A 22737-nucleotide genomic window follows, 5' to 3' on the forward strand; every position below is an offset into this window, starting at 1 on the left:
CACGCAGAGCATGTTCAAATAATCAGCCGAATTTCACAAAACGCCTCTTATGATTTGCACCCAAATTGGATTGCCAATACCTATAATATCAAGAAAAATATCTCTAAGAAGAATTAAAAAAAATAATAATAATAATAAAAAAGAAAAAATGGGTACTTCAGATCCATCATGGCTTAGCCTACAAAACTAACACACTATTGATCTTTTCTTGGGTTTCTTTCTCTCGGCTGTTTGTTTAGAAAAGCCTCATCCCCACTAATAGCTGTCTCAAAGTATAATCTCCCTCCACAACCTCTTCATGGCCCTCTTTTCATGGCGTCTCACACAGTTAAAGTTAGCCGTCTCTCTACAGTGAGGCTCCAAGAGCCAATTGTGTTGCTAATGTTGACACTTGCCAGAGGAGTGAGGATTGTTTGTGCCTGCTGCAGCTTGATGCAAATCACCTCGAAAAACGGGATCTCTTCAGGACGATTACAAATACTTTATGGGCACCAACCACATAACCACACAAAAAGTTGAAAAGGACTTTGGAAGGCTATTTTGTATCCATTATTTCATATTGGAGGCTTGGAAACATGACAACATTAATAAATGTGACTAATAAAGCTATGTGACATAAATGTTCAGACAGGTACAAAAATCTGAGGCCACCTTTAAATGCTGGTTTCATTGAAACCTAGATAAGCACATGACATTTAACTTTCTGCACTATTTACAAATCTTTAATTAAATAAGCAAATGAGTAACATGTGACTTTGTATATACGGACTAATTTTCTTTAATTAAAGCACAAGATGTATTTTGGAATCATGCTAAAGAACATAATTTATCAGGTTTTGTCATGATGTATTGTCATAGTGAATACTAAGACATTCTGCAATATAAACATTGTTAAACTAATTAGAAGATAATGCAAATTGGATGCAAGTGATCAGAGCTTTGGACCTCACCTCATATATAATATGAATATGAATTTGTACTCATTTGCTGAGGTTTTGACAAACACTAAGAAATTCTGCAATATAATATAAAATATGATTGAATTAGAATATAATGCGTAATGGATGCATTTTCACTAGTAGTCTCAGTCTTTTGGACGTCACATTCATTCACAGATATTGATGCACCATAACTATAAAAGATTTGAATCTATTAAAATCACTTTGAAATGTATTCTGATTGAGGAATCTGTACTTATTTGTCAATTTTTCCAAGAACATGATCATCAGTTTGGAAAAGTATGCAACATATAAAATTAAATAGAAAATAATGCAAAATAGATGCATTTCCACTAGAAGTCTCTGATCCCACCTCACGTATAACGTTCTTTGTAGTGCCATCGTTACATCAGCGTTCATTCCCATGCATCTACACAGAAAACATCTAGAATATTTAAGCTGGCTGATTTTACTCTCCTGAGTAAACCTAAATGTAGCACAGCACAAATTCCCAAAGGGACCCAAGCAGAAGCAGCTCTCGCTGGCTCTCCATCTCAGTGTGTTGGAGTGGGGATTCACCCCCAGTCCCTACAGATGTACATTAATGCAGACAACACACTGGGCCCTCTTCACTAAACAGGCTGCTGTCCAGCCCCATCGTGTCAGTTTGAAGCCCCCATTCAAAAGTATTCATGCATCTGCCTTCGAGGCACAATGGCCGCTAGTTTATAAACTGTCTGCCCGCGAGCCCAAAGGCTTTAGTTCACATTGTTTTCATACCCTTAATAAACTTTTTGAAGGAGTTCATCAACTGGCCTGAATAGCCTGTGCACTGAATCTCAAGACAGAAAATAACAGAGTTCTATTTTCTTCTGCTCTTTTCTTTCTTTTTTTCCTTTTTAGGAGCGGTTTCTCTGACAATGGAAAGAGAAGGCTGTTAGACTTCAGAGGAGTCTTAGGCCCAACACAAGGAAAAAAGGCAGCATTCAATTAAAAGAACAAAATGCTTTCCATAAAGGGGAAGGGGACAATTGATTTCTCTTCCATTCAAAAGTGAGAGGATGATCCGAGCATCGCTTCATATCTTATTCCAAAAGAGAAAACACACATTCAAACGCACACAAAGTGTGAGAATACAAACAGAGAGTAAATATATGTTCACAATGCACAAAGAGCAGACTTTTCTTCTTTTTTAAAAAGGATATCATTATAAATGAGCTTACTATATTTGGAAAGAGATCATATCAAATTACATTAGCCTATAAAAAACAAAAAAGATTAATAAACCATCACCTGCTTCATTCATGCATGGCTGCATGCACTTTACAGTACACTTTATTTGTTCATTTTTCTAAGTGCTTCCTTTGACACCCCTTAGACAGGCAGGACAAATTTCAAAAAGGCAATACATTTCAGTATTGTCTATAAGCCATTAACCATTCTGAAAATGGGTGGAAAACAAAGTATTTTCTAATGAATTTCATCGCCAATTAGAACAGATCGCCACAGTCCAAGCTGGGTCTTCCCTTCTCTCCTGTGGTGTCCGGAACAACTCCAAAAAATTCACAAACTTGCTTGCTAAGTTAACAGGGCGCACACCCATTAAATGCAAGGTGCAAAACTACTGACTGCTGCGCTTTTCGTCCTCCGATTAAAAAAATAATGAATAATATAAATTAATATTACTAATAATAATAATAATAAGCAACGAATTTTAAATAATACAACAATATATATATAGGCTATATTAAATTTAGATATCTGCATATATAAACAAAATAACGAATACAAATAATAATACAGGAGAGAAAATGCAATAAAATACATAATCGTTTTTGTCTGTTTGTGCTGTTTGTGAAGGAAGCGTTTAATTTGATCTGACAAGTTCAAAGCGTTCGTTTCGGTCTCTGGTCAAGTTTTGAGTTCCGAGTCAAACACAACGTGCCCCCCTCAGCTTATTAAAAATACTACTACTAATAATGATAATGATGATGATGATGGTGATGGTGATAATAATAATAATAATACATATTACGAATGAAAGGATAAAATGTTACATAATAAAATATTTGCTGTAGTTACAAATACAATTATAGAATTGTATTCTTTTTGTTTTGTTTTAGTTTGTATTTCATGTTTGTGTATGTTATATTGCTGCAGATGCATTTAAATGTAACCAAAAAAAAAAAAAATTATTATTCAGTACTAGTAGGGTAATTCCAGCAAATGTTCGATCAGGGCGATTTGAGTTTCGGATGTAGAATTCTATAAATTCTGCGAATCACTTGTTGCTGAGATGACTTTCTCAGCTCTATAAACTGTGTTTAGTGAAGCGCGATGACCTGCCCGAGTGTGAGAGAGGTTACCGGTCACTGCCATTTACCGCGTCCCGGGATCCTCTATTGTTCCTTGAAAGCCACTTGAACGGATCTCTAAAACACCGACCAACGAGACCGAAACGCTCCATTAGTTAAATCCACACGCCCGCGCAGGAAAAGAGTGCGTAAGGATTGGAGACAAATACGTAAAGTAGACAACGGAACAGACAGCAATATTAACTATACATACCTACTACAAATAATGAATGAACAATTATTACGCCCTTTTATATTCTCGAAGGCATACATATAAATTAAATGTCTGGATAATAATCCTAAATCTAATCATCGATGTGGGCATAAGGTTCTTAAATTATAATCTCAGGAGGCATGTCTTCTGACACATCATTTGGCATAAACACCACGGTTTCCATCACATAAATAATTATTTTTACACTGCACTTGAGAATGTTCGCGCACTCCGTCTGTAATAGGCTATCCATGTGTTATTAATTACAATTCAGCTGCCATAAAATAAAATATTTTAGCAAATAAAAGCACAAATTTTAATTAAAAAATTTAACGCCCTCCCAAAATCCCCCCCCCCCCCCCCCCCACACACACATAGTTTAATGAGGCCTGTATCACAGCTTGTGTGTGTCAAGTGTGACCCGCCTTCACAAATCAAATGGCTAAAACGGAAATGACAATTTACATGTCAAAATCAATTGTGCATTTAAGCCCCCATTGCAAACATTAACCAGATACGAACGCACCAAATATCCATTGCTCGCATGGAGAGGGAATTACGCACAAAGAACCGAGCACACATCTACGCAGATATATTATGTGTGATTCATGCATTACATTTTGGTTCCAAAGCCCTTTAAAAGTTGAAAAATGAAATCCTCTCTGGATATTAGCGGGAGCAGATAATAAAAGCGTTATGTGCGTAAAAGTCTGCTGCGCGCTCTGTTAACAGCTGGGGAGTGTTGAAACCGCACTATTACAAGAATTCTCTCAGATATAAGAGAATGATATTCTCCATAACATCTGTGCAGAGATTTACACTGTCCCAGATGGCAAAGCGCATTTAATGAACATAGTCGAGCAGTAATATGAAGTCGCTTTGTTCTGCAGTCGTCTCAAGTGTTTCTGATAAGCAGAAGACATTCACGGATCAAAGATCATAAGCTCCTCAATTTCCCTGAACTGCCCGAGCCCTCATTCACATCATCCTTACCAGTTTTGGTTATTTTTAAACTTCTCTGAAACACATCAAATCTCAGATCTTCAAATACAGGCCCTGTTTCGAGTTCACAGGTCATCCGCGGTCTAAAAACGACATTATTTTAAACTAGTCTATAAAAGCCATTAAAATAGCCAGTTCAATTCAACAGCTAATATAAGCTGGATCATGAATAGTGTTCACTTCTTCACCTATCATTAAATATATACCCGTGCCATTGGGGCTTGTTAACTTCCCAGCAGTTCCCTTCCCAAAAACTAGCCTACCAAAAAAACGTATTTTATTTTACACAAATAGAAAGACATAATATATAGGCTATTTTTTTTTTTTTACAGGATATCAATTATTATTGTTGTTATTATGACACAAAAAATAAATGAATAAATGAACTAATGAATGCACGCCTGAAAAAAAAAAAAAAAAAAAAAAAAAAAAAAAAAAAAAAACAATGTCACCATCATCAATGCTTGAATGCAAATCATGGTATCTGGTTCGGTAAAATTTGATTGGTTCCAGGAATTAAAACGGTCTTTACGTGGATTTTAAGTAAGGAGCACTGGAATGGCGAAAATTGTATAATAAGCAGCAGCAATGTAACATTATTAAGAGCTTATCTGTTCAACTTATTATCCCTGTCAACAAAAATGTATAACAACAGAGCATAAAAAGAACAATTATAAATAATGATAATAATATATTTATTTAGTCTATATAGTGTTGTGTTTGTGTTCATGTATAAAACCCTGGACTCTATACACTCAGAAAATCCCTCGCCAGTCACATTCTAGAGTTGTGTTGAGACAGGGTGACGGGAGAGAAGAGGTTAATCCGTGTTTAATGCAGTGATGGTGCACACTCTGATGGTTATGTTATCTCTGCCCAACATTTGGGTCTCCCACAATTTCAGCCCAGCCAAAATAGCTGCAAGAAAGTGCAGATGGAGTCACTCTCGACGCCTGAGGAGAAAAAAATATTAATAGCTAAATAACTTCCCCTTACTTTCACTTAATCTTCCTCTGTGTTTGCGTGTGTGTGTGTGTCCCTGTAACATATTCTATTTCAGATGGATTTCTTTTAAATATCTCCCTATGCTTCTCTTTCAGTGCGGCTTAAGGCTCGAAAGTATCTGCTTTATTTTCATATAAATGTGAAGCAAGATCGAAAATGCATGCTGCGCGTCCAGGGCGAAACAATTATACGCACATGCTATATCTTATGTGAAATGATCCATTATAGAAGTATATATTTGTGCTTTGTTTAAATATCACTGAGGTCCTTTGTACAGTAAAACCGAGAATGCGCATCGCTCACATCCGTCTCGCCTACTGTTTTTTATTATTATTTTTATTATTAATATTATCCCATAACAACACTCTCTCAAACCCCCGACTGAAGTCTGTTTGATTGGTCTGAAAAGCTCAGGTAATCCAGAGATTTGCTGAAGTGTCCAGTGCCACACGTGTGGTCGCGTTTCACTGATGCTCCTCCAGACAAACAGAGCACCAGGTGAGCTGTCAGACGCAGGGCTGGGACCCATTAAACACTAATGAAGTTTGGCAGGTTTGTGCTAACTCTGCTGTCGCTCATCATATGTTTTATTTCCGTAACGAGGACGGCAGGTGCACAAGATTATTATTATTGTAATGGCCACTCAACCAAAAGCGGAAGTCATAGTTAAGGCTATTAAGGTTAGGCACATGGGGATCTGCTCAGGGCGTAGGAGACACAGACAACGTTTATGACGTTTGTTTGTTTTCAAAATGTTTAACATTATGTCATACATCGACAAACAAATACATAACAATCTACCAGATTCTAACTGTGTAATCAGTCGACCAAATAAACACATGCCACAAATAAATAAATAAATAAATAATTTTTGTATGCCAAAACAAAGTCAACAAAAATCTGAGGTCTGACATTTTTATTAAATAAACAGTCGACTGCATAATAAATAAATAAATAAATAAATAAATAAATAAATAAATAAATAAATAAATAAATAAGTTAAGTATATGGCTAGAAATAATATATATATACACATGAAGTCTAATATATTTTAAGACCAAAACCATTTGTGCCAAAACAAGTCAACCAAACCTGAGGTCTGACTTATTTAATTAATTAACTTAATTATTTAAATTAACGCAAGCAATAAATAAATAAATACATTTGCATTATGTATGCCAAAACAAGTCAATAAAAATATGAGGTCAGCCTTTTTTGATTAACTGCATAGTAATCAATTTACCACCTTAAAATACATGCAATAAGAAATGAATATATTATGTATTGTGTACACCCCATAAATGTAATCGCCAAATAAATAAATAAATAAATAAATATCATGTAAACTAAACTCCAAATCTCATGAATTTACGCCCTGGGCGAGTCACTGTGAGCCGTTTAGAGATGAAAGTGAAAAGAAATAAAGGGGCTCAGTTTAATCAGGGCTTAAAAGCTCTTCTACATTACGTTTGTGCGCGAAACCCCAGCGCGAGAGCTGCTGGAGGATCAGTGTGTTTCTCACTGGTGCCTCCGAGCTATTACACTCCTCAGCAACACAGACGCCCATTCAACACACAGCAGCTCTAATAAGTCTTAACATCATTAAATGTTATCCGGATGGTAAACTTAAAGAATCCCTTCAAAGAATGTAACACTGAATTCGGTGAAGATGAGCACCATAAATGACAGATTTATGGAATAATTAACCCAGAGATGACGCACTCACAACATTCCCAACAAATTAACAACTACAAGTGGACAGCAACAGAAAGATTCTTTTTCTTGCATTTCTTTAATAACGAATATCAGTTTTGACCCGTGTATAATACACGTAAAATTAATTATGAGGGAGGTAATCTGAGTGTATAACTTTGGCATAATTTAGATCATATAATTTGGAGAAAACATAAATAATACTATGGATAATTCGGATAATTTTATTTAGCACAATGATTGATTCATCCATCTCAAATTATCATTATACCAATTATATAAAAAAATATATATATGTGTGTGTAAATCTTTAAATTGTCTGAAAGCAACTGCGCAGTTACGCACAACTAAACCCGCACAGAAGGCGCCGTTTTGCACCATGAAATGTTGAGCTTACAATTGTAAATGCTCCTTCATATTACAAAACTATCCAGCAGCAGGGAGCACTGAATAATTTATCTGCCTTTCTTTTTTTTTTGCTACCCTTTGTACAAAGTTTTCCCCTCTTTTCTGGGATCTTTGAATGGGGGTCACCGGTCCAGTTACCCTTTTTGCTGCCCGACTCCAGAGCCCTTTCTCTTTTGTATTTCAGTCTAAAGGTTACAAAAGCTTAAAACGAGATTGTTCATAACCGCGTTTAAAAAAGGCAAAAACTTATTGTCATCTGCCGTAAATTTAAAATAATATATATATATCGATTTCGTATTACTATAACCGTTTCGAATTATAATATTATATTTCGAGTTATAATAGTACGATAATGTTTAATTACAGGATATTATGGATAACAAAAATACATGTCCTTAAATACAAATGATGTAAAAAATACATATAATTTCTTTCAAATAAATAAATACAATTTTATGCATTTAGCAGAATTAAATAAATAAATATTTTTTTTAATTAATATATTTAAAATAATAATATATAAATCATATATATATAAAAAATAAATAATATATAAATATATATCACAATATATAAACCGATAATATATTTCTATCTTTATACAATTCAATTCAATCATTTTCAGATCATTTAGCCTATCGAACGATCTTAATAATAATAATAATAATTCGTATAAACGTTGCCAAAATATAGTCACGTCCACGGGGTCCACGTGTCTCGTAGTTGTTTAAACTGACATGGGTTCTCAAATGGGTCAACCTGTCAGTTGTCGTTTAGGGGGTCGTTAAAACGCAAGGGAAATGGAATGTGCCACACAAATTAATTTACCCGGCTAAATACCTGACGTCAGCGCTCACATAAATAATTGAGTAAGTACTGAACAACTAGCAGCATGAATAATGAGAGTTATTTGTGCCTTCCTTTTTTACCAAGGGGGCGCAAAGATTCCCCCTGGCGAGACTGAAGCGTCTGTCTCTTTCAAATAACTGGCTCATGAAATATCAACTTCAACAACAGCAGCAATTACAGCACCAGTCCATCACGTTACACGTTCACTTCAAAACCATCTTCCATCAGAGTTTGAGTTATAATGCACAACTTTTACGCAGCACGTTTCCTCGCATCTGTTCGCACACAATCGTAAATATAACGGCGTCTGACCTTTATCCCCGAGAATCCCATCGATGCTGTGCTTGGTTTTCTTTTCTCCGTCTTCATCTTTTTTATCACACTCGTCATCGTCATCTTTCTTGCCAAAACGAGTTCTCAAAACCCGACTAATGGAGCTAACTATAAAGAGAGACAACAATCACTGTATTAACCCAATATATCAATAAACATTAAAGTGATTGTGAATGTAATATTTGATAGAGATCTAAATTTAGGTCAGTACTAACACTCCAAAATATTTTTTTTTCCATGTTTAAGCAGACGCAGTGAAGCGCGTAACGTCCTCTCTATGTCAATAAGAAAGAAATGGTGCTTACCGGAAGAGGCCTCACCTGAAGGAGCAGTGCCTCTGTCACACACCCCGTCCTTCAGCAACTTATCCCGGATTTCCCAGCTGAACATCCCTGGATTCTCGCGTTTGTATTCCTCGATTCTCTTTTCAACATCGGGTGTTGCTACTTGCTTTTGTGTAGAACAAAAAAAAAAAAGTGTAGGGAAAAAAGCACAAGAAACGACATTTTGTTTACTATAAATTCCAAACAGATTTTATTTATATATGTATATATATATATTTTGTAAAAAATGAATTATTCATAAACTCCCCGTTACGATGTTTATAAATTTAAACATGGCTTTAATACCGACAGCGTGCAGCTGGAATCGTTCACTCACCCTCGGTTTACTTCCACCGATCGCCCCCGGACGAATGGAACCGGTCTCCTGATACCGACAGAGGATTTTGGACACGCAGCCGTGTGAGACCCGCAGCTGTCTGGAGATCACACACGGTCGAATGCCGTGATGGGCCATTTCCACTATTTTGTGTCGAATATGATTTGGCAGAGGCCTTCCGTTGATGAAAACTCCACCGAGCTGGTTCACTCGACCTTGACCCAGAGGCGTCGAGACTGTAAAAACATTCAGGCCAAAAAATGGAAGAAAAGAAACAATATCATACCAGACAGAGGTCAACTATAGGATTATATTACGTATTAATTTGGTTGAACACCTTGGGATTACGCACGAGTTTTATGCATGTAAAATAATACACATTATAAAGTGCGCTTCACTTGTGTTTAATTTGATGGCATTGAGTTTTGAGGGGTAAATTCTGTAAGTGAGTCCTCCAGGCTTTCTACAGGATTTATCACAAACAATCTACATGCTGTCATTCTAATTAATCATATCAGATCGTATGATTTATCTCGTGATATGTAGGGAAGATTTTGAAACTATTCGTGTTTAGCTACTGGAAGATTCGAATAATGAATTAATCCAAAAACCTCATCCTCACACATTTTCTTTCCTGTATCCTTCTATACTATCAGTCTATCTGATGTGTTGTGAGAGGATGTAACACTTGAGGACACTAATTGCCATTCAAGAGGCACTAAAGACGTGCCTGTTTAAACCTCGATTATTCCCAGTCATGCAACACAAATATTAGTGTGATGCTCTGAGCCAGCTCTCAGCTGTGTGTTTTATTTCCCTTCACTGCTGCGAGACACTTCAGCAAATCCCACAGATTGCAGGATTCGTGGGTTGGTAGGCTTTCGTCAAACTGCTCTTAAGCACGAATTCACTCGATCTAGGAAAGAGTTCTCCATTTAATGCGCGCGCAAATACCAAGTTCAGAACATTTTACACCTGAGGCTGCAAGATTTTAAAAGAACGTTTATTGTCAATTATTAAAATTTCACAAATTTTATAAAACAGTCTCTTCAATTTTTAAAGTTTTTTGTTCGGTCATATAATTTAGTTATTAAATTATTTTCTTTTCGCTTTCACGTTTGACAGCATATCCAAAATTATTTTTGATTTAGATTTTTTTTATCAATTACAAATTAATTTACAAATATGTGATAAAATGATGTTTTTAAGAAGATGAAGGAGAAGAAAAGAACAAGTCTCGGTACCTTCTAATGGGAATCCGGTTCGTGGGTAATTCTGGCCTGGTGCTGGCCGCATCATTCGAGGAACTGTTCCTGGGAAAGTAGCCATTCCAGCTACTCCCAAACAATTGAAACTCTCACTTACAATTTAAAGTAATCAATCACACAGAAAGCTCCAGTGTTGCTTGTGCCGTGGAAACTGTAACAGGTCCAAAAGAATCTAAAAAGAAATCCAAACACACATAGACACGCACCAGAGCACAATGCCAAGTGTGCAGAAGAAAAAGTTCTTACAGTGGATACCAAAAACCAACAGCAGGATGAGCCTAGTAAAGCTTGAAATGTGCTCTGAAGCAACTGTGAGAAAATATTAGTGAGAGGTTCTGCTAGTTTTGATTACAGCTCCTGTTAGCTGCCGGAGAGGAGTTTAAGTGGCCAACTTTGCCGCACACAGTGGGAGGAGGAAGCGCGCGTAACGATAGGCTCTCCAGCACTCTTTTATTCGTCGTGGAGAGAAAGGGTAATGCCCAAGACCTGCCGTCCAATCCTGAGGAACTTTGCCGAAAACACACACATGCACCACCCTCCCATTCTCTCTAAGTCAACACAGAAAATGTTACAAAGAGTTTTCATTCATCTCTCACTTGAACTGAAACGTCCGTTTAATGCTTTGGACAATATCTGGCCTATATCTGGAATAAATAACGTTGGCATTTCTTTTTAATATATAATATAATATAATATAATATAATATAATATAATATAATATAATATAATATAATATAATATAATATAATATAATATAATATTAATTTTAATATGAGCCATAAAAGGCTAAAAATTAATTAAAAATAAATAACATTAATTCATTGAAGTGGGAAGGGATTCGGTGTTATCCTAAACACGTTCTCCTGAAACATGTTTGTTATCTTTTTTTTTAAAGGATTGTAATCGTGTATTTCAACTTGACTTTGTGCATATTCCATAACTTACATTTATTTATTTTTTTAGATTCGTTGTGTGAAATTGTTTATCGTCATTAAATTAGTCAGGTAATTTTTGTGTGCATAAATACAGAGAAACATGACGGAAATCCTTCATTTTACAGTGTTGTGTCATGAAAAAAACGTAAAGGATCTGGTAATTGTGCTATGTTTGAGTGAAGAAAGAACAGAAGGAACAAGATCCAAAACTGCACACCTACCTGAGATTGAGGTCAAAGAGAGTCATGATTATGCACAAAAACTGAGGAAATTTGGGCTGAAACATTTGACATATTCAATGTGGAAATTAATCATCAACACGTGACAGGGTTTAATTAAAGAAAATGTCATAGTAGCATTACTAAATGATAATAATAACGCACAAAATAAAGGTGGCCTTTTTTAGAAGCTTAGATTCAGCAAATAACACACTTCCCATAGCAAGAATAAAAAAATTTTTGAGCTGAATGTATGGTTCTATAGAAATTCCAAAAGTTAATGTTCAGAAGGTACTTCAGATCAGTAGCTATTTTAGTTTCTAGGCACTTTGAAACACCAGAACAAATGCTTTTTCTAAAGAGCGTGAGAATAACATGTTCTTTATGGTCAGAAACCCCTTAATTAAAACTTCATTTTAAGAGTGTGAGTCGCTTCACCTGTATTCCCGTGAGATCTGAGTCTTTTAACAGCACATATGATCAAACACCTCCAGATTCTTTAGGTTGAATGGCTGTGCGTGCGTTCAGCTCTGTGGGACCGCCGCGCGCTCAGATTGTGTGGAAATTGCCGTGGCGAACACTCCTGGTGGAAAGCAATTTCACAAATAATTTTTACAACAATTAGGGAGTGTGGCGGGGTGAAATGGCGATTTCACATGCAGATGCGCCGGTAAGGAAGGACCTGGTGCCCAGCAGCGGAGCTCTGACCCGCAGTGTCCGGGTCTGGTGAGCTGCGCGCGGGTCAGAGACGCACTGCTGATTAGGTGCAGCATACTGATGACTGTAAAACAGAACTCCAGGATTTGGATTGAGAAAAGTAAACTTTTCACAAATGACACAGCTACTTACTGGCATGTATCTCTTCTTGAATGATATTGTTAAAGCGTTGCTATTTAACTCTACAAAGCGAATAAAATAATTGTTTGACATCATATAACGAAATATGATCATAGAAAAACGTTGTAGCTGCAATGTTTGACACTGCTATGAATGCAGATGTTAGTTCGTTTGGAATACAGTTAGAAAAAGTAAAAGCAATGACATGCCGGTGAAAATGCTCAGATTTTGTGATGTCATGGATAATGCTAGGAAAACATGAAACTTTAAAGTTAAATATCCGGTAGAGCTAAGCGTGGATAATTGATATGCAATCCTTGAGTGGATTATTTAGAGGATATATTTTAGCTTTATCTTTAACATTACAAATCTCTATTTGCAATGTTATTATTTTAAACATACCATTCCGGAATATTGCCTAAAATTGAAAAGCAAAGAAAAAAGTTATACGTTTTCAAACGAGTATGAAGATTTTTGCAATAATCTGAACATTCAAAAAAAAATCTTTGTCTAAAGAGTGGATGAACTCGTTTCAGAAGCTTACTATCACGTAAAGTGGAAAGACAATTGAAAACAGGCCAAAATGAATCTAAAAGAACAAAGCTAAAAAATAAAAATAAAAATGTTTAAAAAATATATATTTCTAGGATGCAACTCATGATAACAAAATAAAGTATGGCCACCAAAACTATCTAATTTATCGAAATAAAGCTTTTAAACAACTGTGGATTATGTATGCGTTAGGCCTAATTGTTACAATTTTCAAATAATAAATAATAAAATAAATAATAAAGCAAGATCACATGTGTGATCTTTGACAATCTTATTGGATAGAATGCATAGTGTAAATGAATGCATGTCCACTAGCTGGCGATATAGCTTAACTGTCACAAAATATGGTGCAAATCGGTTTTACATCCTGCTTGCAATGGAAACATTTTTTATTTTCTTTAAAAATAATGTGTGATTCTTGATACTTGAAGCACGTTTCTTAATAGCACAAGCAATGGGCAAAAGAAACCAGAACTAGAACAGGCTATTTTGGCTCTGTGTTTTGCGGTCATTTTCTCAACTCCTGGAATCTTCAGTCTTTCATACATTTGAGGAACCTGTGCTGGATCTGAGGTGAATGTGTATATAGACACTGGATGAGCTCCAGTATTTGCTGCCAGGTTTAAGAAGCACTGGGGAACCCGGTACACAACCGCAGCCTGGTAGGCCTCTTCCTCTCTCCTTCACAATGTCCACACTCCCCACAGACTCTTGTTAACTTGCTATGGCATGCTCACATCTGCTGAGAATTATCACAATGTGTTATTGCTTCCCAAGCTGAATTATTTTATCAGACGAAGAGAGTGAAAGTGTGTTAGGAGCTGGGTGTGTGGACGGGTGCTGCTTGTTTAACTTCACAGTTTCTCTCTCTATGAGGAATGAGGCACATGAAAATGCACAGAGATCACACACACACACACACAGACTCAAGGAAGAATGCAAGTATTACAGAAGCAAGATTGAGCTGATAACTATGTCAAAAACTAAAGAATGTACTCAAACTGAATTTTGCATGGCCACCCCATCCAATGGTTCAAACGGAGCTTTTTCTAGCTATAATTTGAATTTAATACTTTAAATTTAATACAGTTATTACAGTTATATAAAACCATACAAATGCATTTTCATTACTTGAAATAAACGTTAACTGCAATAAAATAAAATTTAAAAACTATATTTCATTTGGTAACTAAAACTGAATTTTTTTAAATAAAAACTAAATTGGTTTAAAATAGAAGCTAATAATATTTAAATTTTATATATATATATATATATATATATATATATATATATATATATATATATATATATATATATATATATATACACACACACACACACACACACACACACACACAATTTTTTTTTTCTTTTTGGTGAAAAGTGTGTTAATCCCAAAGTGTAATGGTTTTTATACTGTACAAACTGTATATTTTATCACCCTTTACCAACCCTACACCTAACCCTAACCCTCACAGGAAACTTTGTGCATTTTTACTTTCTCAAAAAAACTCATTCTGTATGATTTATAAGCATTTTGAAAAATGGGACATGGGTTATGAGAATCGAACCCATGACCCTGGCTGGCAACATGCTCTAATGTTTGAGCAACAGGATGGCTAATTCAGGCTAAGTCTATCCCTTTTTTCTTTTCTTTTTTTAACCTGTTTCTTAATCCACCATGAATTTGAGTCAAACTACAAGTTTGCTCACAAAAGTATTGCAGACTTCTCTATGAAAGTGAAGCCATTGCCATGTTGCAACATGCATCATTTCTCACGTTCACATTGTTTTGGAGCATGTGCAGTTTTAAAAAAAAGTAGATGTTGCAATTCCTAAGCAAACAGAGTTTATATTGAAGGCAGAAGTATACACTTACATGCCTGCAAGCACACGCAGCTAGCTGGAGACACCCCCTCTGACAGGCTTTAGAGGAGGCGCAGTAGGAGGCCTGCTGGATTGCAGAGATGGATTGGAGTAGTGGAGAAGAACCCCTCGTGTTTGAGGGGACTCCTTAAGGAGAACAGGAATGTGGGGGCTGATCAAGGCAAGCTGCAGACATTTTAGACACTTCTTGGTAAACAGCAGTTGAAAAGATAGTCCTCTGTATTGCCAAAATGCCTTATCACCTGAAAGCAGACGTGTCACCTGTCTTTGTCATTTAAATACAAAGATATTTCAAATGTATCTAGCTTAATATGTATAAATCTATATGGAATGTCAGGGTGCTTCTTTAGACCATGTTTAGAGTGAGCAATGGAAAAGTAGCTTGTTTGTGCTATAAGACCAGCAGAATCCAATATTGCTTAAAAAGTCAGGAAGGCAATGCCTGGCACTAATAATCTTCAAAATGTACAAATATATTAAGTGCAGATATTGACATATTGGCGCAACATTAAACTTCTATTACCAGAAGTGCCCAACAGAACAATCCAGCTTTGTCTGGTAGCTTTGTTTTAACTTTTTTTTTTTTTTCAGAAAAATAAATAAATAAGCATACTAAAATCAACCCAAATGCATGTTTTCATTGCAACATGCTCATGAATATTTTAATTACATTTTGATATCAAGATCTATTGACCCAAATTAAGATCCTGCTGGGTTCCTGATTACCCCTTTTGACATCCTTGTGGTGGGATAAAATTGCAATTTTCTTTAAAATGAACCCACTCTATTCTGTTTTAAAAAAACTGTCAGATATTTAAAAATCTAAGAAATCTGTGGCACGATAAAGAAGTAAAAGCAGACTTCTTTTCAATCTTTTTCAAACCATAGATGCTCTTTTCATCTTTTTCTCATGGTATGAGAAAGATTTATAGCACTCCAGTCATTAGATTTATGCATGTTTTTGAAGAATACGACCTTGGTTTTCTACAAAACTTTCTTTGTGATCTCAGAAACTTCAACCAAACAGACAGGCTCGCGCCAGATCCTCTTGCGTCTTGCAAACAGGAGTCTGACCTCTTGAACTTGCTCGCTCAAGCAGGGTCTGGACACTCCAGAGTGTGATCAGGTCGCGACCCAGCAGGGAGGTCACAGTGAGTTAAGAATCCTTCTTAAACATCGGGGTGAAAGCTCTTATCTTTAATGAAGTGTGACTATCCTATGCTGCCACTGTCTGGCCTGACCGCCCCTCTCAGCTAAAGGCCAATTATGAAGAGGAGCGGAGAGCTCATCTAATCTGCCTAACTCAAAAAAAGCTTTTTACATCCATAAAGCCCTTTAAAGTCAAAGAGAATGATTTGTTTCCATCAGCCTCCAGGACAAATCTATGTATATAAGGCCACTTACACTGATCTGATCATGGCTTCTCCGGAATCTTCCGCATGAACATTGTTTGATAAAGTCTATTTTTTAAGTTCATATGAAGTTAAATGTATGGTTACATAACGAGAAACAGCGATTATTAAGTAAATGTTACAAATGTAATGATTTTCATTGACATTTTAGTAGTCTTATAGCTTTAAGACTTAATCAAGACTTAATTACAGCTTAATTAATTTCATAATTTATTCATAACTGCAATAAATCTTAAATGTTTGACACTGCTTTATTGAAGTGAATGAGAAAGATGTTTCCATCATCCTCCAAGAAAAAAATACAAAGCCACTAACACTGTTTATATTATATAAGTATAAAAATATTTTTTAATTGTTATGTTACAAAATTACAGCTTTTTCAAAGATGTTGCCATTAGTACAATAGACCAACAGTCTTATTACGTTCTTTTTTCTGTTAGAATATTTTAATTATTGACTTTTAATTGCATTAAATCTAAATGGTTTGATACTGGTTTGATAAAGTAAATGAGAATGATTTGTTTCCCTCATCTTCCTGAACAAATCTATGCAGCTCTGTATAAGGCCACTTACAATTATCTAAATGTGGCATCTCAAAAACATGTATTACATTTCTTTCAACATATAATTCACGTCACATGCACATTGCTTAAACTCTCTTCCATCCCTTGGGTCAAAATGTCACAAAGCTCATTGTTTAAAGTTATATTGTTTAAAAATCGAGTTACCATTGGAATAACATGAGGCTTTGTGACTTTTGTCACACTTGAACCTGGAATACACACACACACACACACACAATTGAGTGGATTTGAGGAGTTTTTGTGGGTGTAATTAAAAAAGAAACAAAAGTGTCATTTTGTGGGGTCATTCATGTTCTTATGGCAGTTGCTTGGTTTACATGCCATCACTTCATATTTAATCTTTACTTAGCCTCAGGGGCGGAGCTAGACATAAAAATATTGATGGGGTGGCAAGAAGGGAGCAGGTATTTTTGAGGGGTGGCAACAAATGGCAGACGTATATATACTGAATTTAGTCACAGTTATCACAGTTTGATGATAAATATATGTGCACGCTACAAAATGACACATTTACAAACTTCATCTCATGCAATCAATGTCTTGCATTTGAAACCGTTCATATAAGGAATAAGTGACCATACCCCATAAGCACCACCACACTCACTAATGCATTCAGTATGCATCAACATGTAATTAACAGCATTATAAAAGATTCAGTGTTATCAATATGTCAATTTATTATAAGAAACACAAGATTTTAACAGCCAATGACATTTCCAGCTGGGGAGACTCAACTGATTTTCTACTGTTTAGTGTTAATCACCATCTAACTCAACCAAAGTCATTCTCCTCAAATGCTACTGATGTTAGAAAAGTGTATAGCTACCAATATCGCATGTAACTTAAGAGACGGTCCCTAAATGTGATACTTGTCCAACGTCCAACATCCAACGTCAAGCCAACTTTATGTCTGTATTTTATTTTATTTTTTTTACTTTTAGTTTTCATTTCTCTTCGCTGGATTGGATTCATCCATCAATTATGAACATTCAGCTGCAAACATAAGTTGCGAGTGGTCGCGAGCGCGGATGGGAGAATGTAGGAAGTTTTTTTTTTTTTTTGAGCAACTGGGATGGTGCCCCCTCTGGGAGTTGGTGCCCTAGGCAGGTTGAGTCAGTTCGGGAGTTCGGAGCAGGATTCGAATCATTTGAGTCAGTTTGGGGATCGCGAATCATTTGAATCAGTTCGGGAGTTCGTAGCGGGATTGCGAATCATTTGAGTCAGTTATGGGGATCGCGAATCATTTTATTCAGTATGGGAGTTCGGAGCCCGATTGCGAATCATTTGAGTCAGTTCGGGAGTTCGGAGCGGGTTCGCGAATCATTTGAGTCAGTTTGGGGATCGCAAATCATTTGAATCATTTCAGAAGTTCGGAGCGGGTTCGCGAATCATTTGAGTCAGTTCGGGAGTTCGGAGTGGGATCGCGAATCATTTGAATCAGTTCGGGAGTTCGTAGCGGGTTCGCGAATCATTTGAGTCAGTTCGGGAGTTCAAAGCGCGATCGCGAATCATTTGAGTCAGTTTGGGAATCGCAAATCATTTGAATCAGTTCGGCAGTTCGGAGCGGGATCACGAATCATTTGAATCAGTTCGGGAGTTCGGAGCGGGATCACGAATCAAGAAAGGTTCGCGCTTGTAAATTTTCAAATTTGCCCTTAACCTTTAATTAGTTGCTGCCAACTGGGGTGGAAGCAGGGGTGGCAAGGCTTTCTTGCCACCATGCCACCCTGGTAGATCCTCCCCTGCTTAGCCTACATAAAAAGAAAGAAAGAAAGAAAGAAAGAAAGAAAGAAAGAAAGAAAGAAAGAAAGAAAGAAAGAAAGAAAGAAAAAGGATTTTCGAAGTTGCATATAAAAACAAAGACTTTTTTTATTTAAGGCTTAATACTTCAAAAATGTCATGTTTAAATCAATGTTAGGCATTTCTTTATAATTACTTTTGAAATTTACTAGCAGTTTCTGAGTGAAAATTGTATGTACCTTTTTTTTCAGTGATAATGTACAAAATGCTGTAATAATGTAATTTTCAGTTTGCACCCTTGATATAGAAATGTAGGCCTTACATCTTAAACATTTTTCAAACATTAAAGTCTAAGCTTATATTTTGTTTTCAAATAATAATAATAAAAATAAAAAGCAGTCATGAGACTCTTACAAACCTTAATGGCATGTGATAAACCTACCGACATGTCTTAATCAGTTAAGACATCCCTCTTTTCATCAGAATGAAGGAAACTCTCTGTTTACCCATGATGAAAGTGGCAGGATACATTTTGCATGCAGTCTGAATTAGTTTCAGTGAATCTGTCTACAACCCAATAACAGATAAAACAGATCATTTGATCTCTGACATGTGAGGCCAGAGCTCTGTCTCACCCTACATGAAATAACAAAATCACACACACACACACACACACACACACACACACACACACACACACACACACACGCACACACGCACGCACACACACACACACACACACACACACACACACACACTTGTCTGGTCAGCTATCCTTGTGGGGACTCTCCATAGGTGTAATGGTTTTTATACTGTACAGACCGTATTTTCTATCGTCCTTCACCAACCCTACCCCTAAACCTAACCCTCACAGGAAACTTTCTGCATTTTTAGATTTTCAAGAAACTTCATTCTGTGTAATTTCTTAGCTTGTTTACCCGTGGGGACCTCAATTTAGGTCCCCACCGTGACACGAGTCCCCATGAGTCTGTGTGTATTCAGTCCCCACCAGAATAGAAAAACAAGTACACACGCACACACACACACACACACACACACACACACAGTTAAAAGAGTTAAATCTGTAAAACAGACAGGTAACAAAATGAAATAAGGTATTTATCATCAGTTGTATTCATGAGAAGTGTCACAACAGTACCCAAAACTGTCTTATTCCATGTTTGTGCCATCAAAGCAAAGACTCTACAGGCCTATGTTTTCACAATACGATCTTCCCTTGCCATCAAATCCTCCGGGAAATTCGTAATTATTAGTTGCACAGGCATAATTAAACAGCTTCAGGTGTGTTCAAATCACTATGGTGTAGTAAATGTACCATTTTTACAAACAATCAGCAAGGTTTTTTGACTCTACTTCAACAAAATGGACCCTTTGCTACGAAAACTACGATGAAGTGAAGATGCTATTTAGGCCTGCACTGAAAATCATGATACATTGTATTTACCACGTATGCCTAAAAGTAGCAGTTCTTTGCAATAGGCTAATTAAAAAAATAATTAGATGCTAATTATACTTTTTACTTTAAGATAGCCTACATAGGCTACTATTTGCACCTCAGTATTGTAGCACATTAAGAGCATGCTATAATAACAGATTGTAAATGATTATATTTATTGTAACTACTTTTAACTACTTTTATTATTATTAAACACTCGTAGGCACTTTACTTCCACTTTAAGAACACTTTATTTATTTTTATTGAAAATAATTTCTAATTTTATATGTGATGGAAAAATTGAGAAGAATGAGCTCGGCAAAAGATAACAGTAAGTTATCATGTTAACTGACTCTGAGTATAAGAGAGTCTAGTTATGTAATTATATTATTACAAAATTATATTATTAAATATCTTTCTTGTTCCCCCTTTTTTGTTACATATACATGGCTAAAATGTGGCTAATATTTCTATAGGCTAATGAAATAATGCTGGCATTTAAAAACATATAATTAGGCTATTTTTGTTGCCCCCTCAGCACTTGGTGCCCTATGCACAGTGCGTGATGCGCGTGGTGGGAGCGGCGGCGCTGATTAGGCCATGACTTCCAAGTTATCTCTAAGTTACCTCTCTTTCAGAAACGGGTTTGATATACCCTACTTTCTCGGGTTTGACAAACCTCCCATTCTGAAACAGAAAACCCAGAGTTTCCCCTCATTTCAGGGTTAACAACTTACTCAAATTTTTCCCTTAACCTCCATTCTGAATAGGACCCACTGTGTTCACTTGTTTAACCAACATATTAAACTATAATTTAAAACAGTTCTGAACACAAAACTGAGTTTATTTCTATTTATTCTCGTTTTTGTTTTTTAATGATGCAGTTAACTGGTAGCCTACAGAAAAAAAACGTGCAGTTCTATATCAGCATTAAAACTAATTCTGAAGGTCTGAAAAGTATTTATATTCATTTAAGCAAATTTCTGATGCATGTTTAAATTAGTTTCCATCTCTTCTGAGGTATCATTAGCAGGGTCATTCTACAGAAACGTTCACTTTTGGTATAGCAAAATGTCTTAAAATTTTTTTATTTTTCTAACATTTAGACTTAGACCACATTATTAGATTACCTTTTGACTTTATGAAAACATATAAATGACAGCTTAATTATTTTTCTCTTTAGCTTTTTTGTGCAATTATTTCAAGACCACATGAACCATTTTTTTTCACTGGTGTTACCTTCTTTATCAATATAAAAAATATTTTATTAAATATTTTTTCTTGATTTTTTTTAGCACATGTAGTCAGAGTTACAGAAAAATAATGAAAATGCAAGAAATAAAGAGATGTCTGCTGTAAGGTATCAAACCATATGTTGTCAATCATTGCACACACTTACTAAATTAAGTAGTTTAATCCATTTTTATTATAGTTTTTTTTTATTTTTACAATTCCCTAACAATAAATAGGTCATTCCAGTGATCTCAACTAAAAGCTTCATATGAAATCGTGAGTTAAATGAGACAATTTCTGACAATTGAAAAGAAACAGTGGATTTAAAATGGGCTTTTTTCATAGATCTTTATAAAACAGGAAGGAGGAAGTCAAGAGATGTCATCAGTATGATTTTTATTACAAAATGACAGATTTTTGTCAAATGGTAACACAAGTGACACAAATCCTGGAGACCACTGTTTTCATTATATATTTTATAATATTTATTGAGCATTTTATTTTATTATGCCATTTATATCATAAATTTGATAGTTGTTATATTTGATTATAATTTAAATGGAAAACCCTGATTTTGACTGCAAAATAAAGCACTTTCCCTGTACATAGCTGTTGGGAGAAGCAGTTTTGTGGTTCTTGGAATTCTTTATAATTAATTACAAACAAATATTGCCACATTTATGGTGCAAGAATGTCTAATTGTTCAAATAACACATTGTTTTATTTTAAAATGGACAGTTCTGTAGAATGACCCAGCAAAGAACTTCTAGGATGATCATAGATTACATAATATCTTAATGATTTGGCACTGGCTCAGTCGCTTATATCCTTGTCATGTATAAACTTATAGTAATAATACCAAGATCTTGCTTGTTTTAAACGGACTTTGTCCTTAAGTGAGGAATCCTATTTTTTCTGATATTTTATCTGCTCATCCAAGCAAGCTCGACAGGACAGTCACGGATGATTATGGCTGTAAAAGCTTGTCTTACAGTCCACAGGAGCATGAGATCTTCACAAGATCTTCAGCCAACAAGTGAAAAGAATGAGAGTGTTCAGCTCAACTTTCTCTGCTGATTCACCATACAAGATGCATTTGGTTTGCCCTGAATCAAAGCACTGTGATGTGTCTGTTCATT

The 22737-nt window shown here is 35.7% G+C and overlaps 1 protein-coding gene across 2 annotated transcripts in view; it reads right to left on the reverse strand.

Annotated features, from left to right (window-relative positions):
- The window catches only part of LOC128022047 (paired box protein Pax-7), a 55603-nt gene extending 44475 nt beyond the window's left edge, over positions 1 to 11128 (reverse strand). Inside the window, exons 1-4 of one of the 2 annotated variants that reach the window (XM_052609254.1) lie at positions 10721 to 11128; positions 9477 to 9712; positions 9137 to 9266; positions 8796 to 8924 (exon numbers count right to left, since the gene is read on the reverse strand). In XM_052609254.1, the coding sequence (XP_052465214.1) occupies positions 8796 to 8924; positions 9137 to 9266; positions 9477 to 9712; positions 10721 to 10805 (580 nt within the window). In that variant the 5' untranslated portion in view covers positions 10806 to 11128. Of the gene's footprint in view, positions 1 to 8795; positions 8925 to 9121; positions 9267 to 9476; positions 9713 to 10720 lie in introns of both variants that reach the window. The other variant, XM_052609253.1, reaches the window with a different exon arrangement.
- Positions 11129 to 22737: the final 11609 nt, after the last annotated feature.

Source organism: Carassius gibelio, chromosome A11, assembly GCF_023724105.1.
Source record: "Carassius gibelio isolate Cgi1373 ecotype wild population from Czech Republic chromosome A11, carGib1.2-hapl.c, whole genome shotgun sequence".
Lineage (NCBI taxonomy): Eukaryota > Metazoa > Chordata > Actinopteri > Cypriniformes > Cyprinidae > Carassius > Carassius gibelio.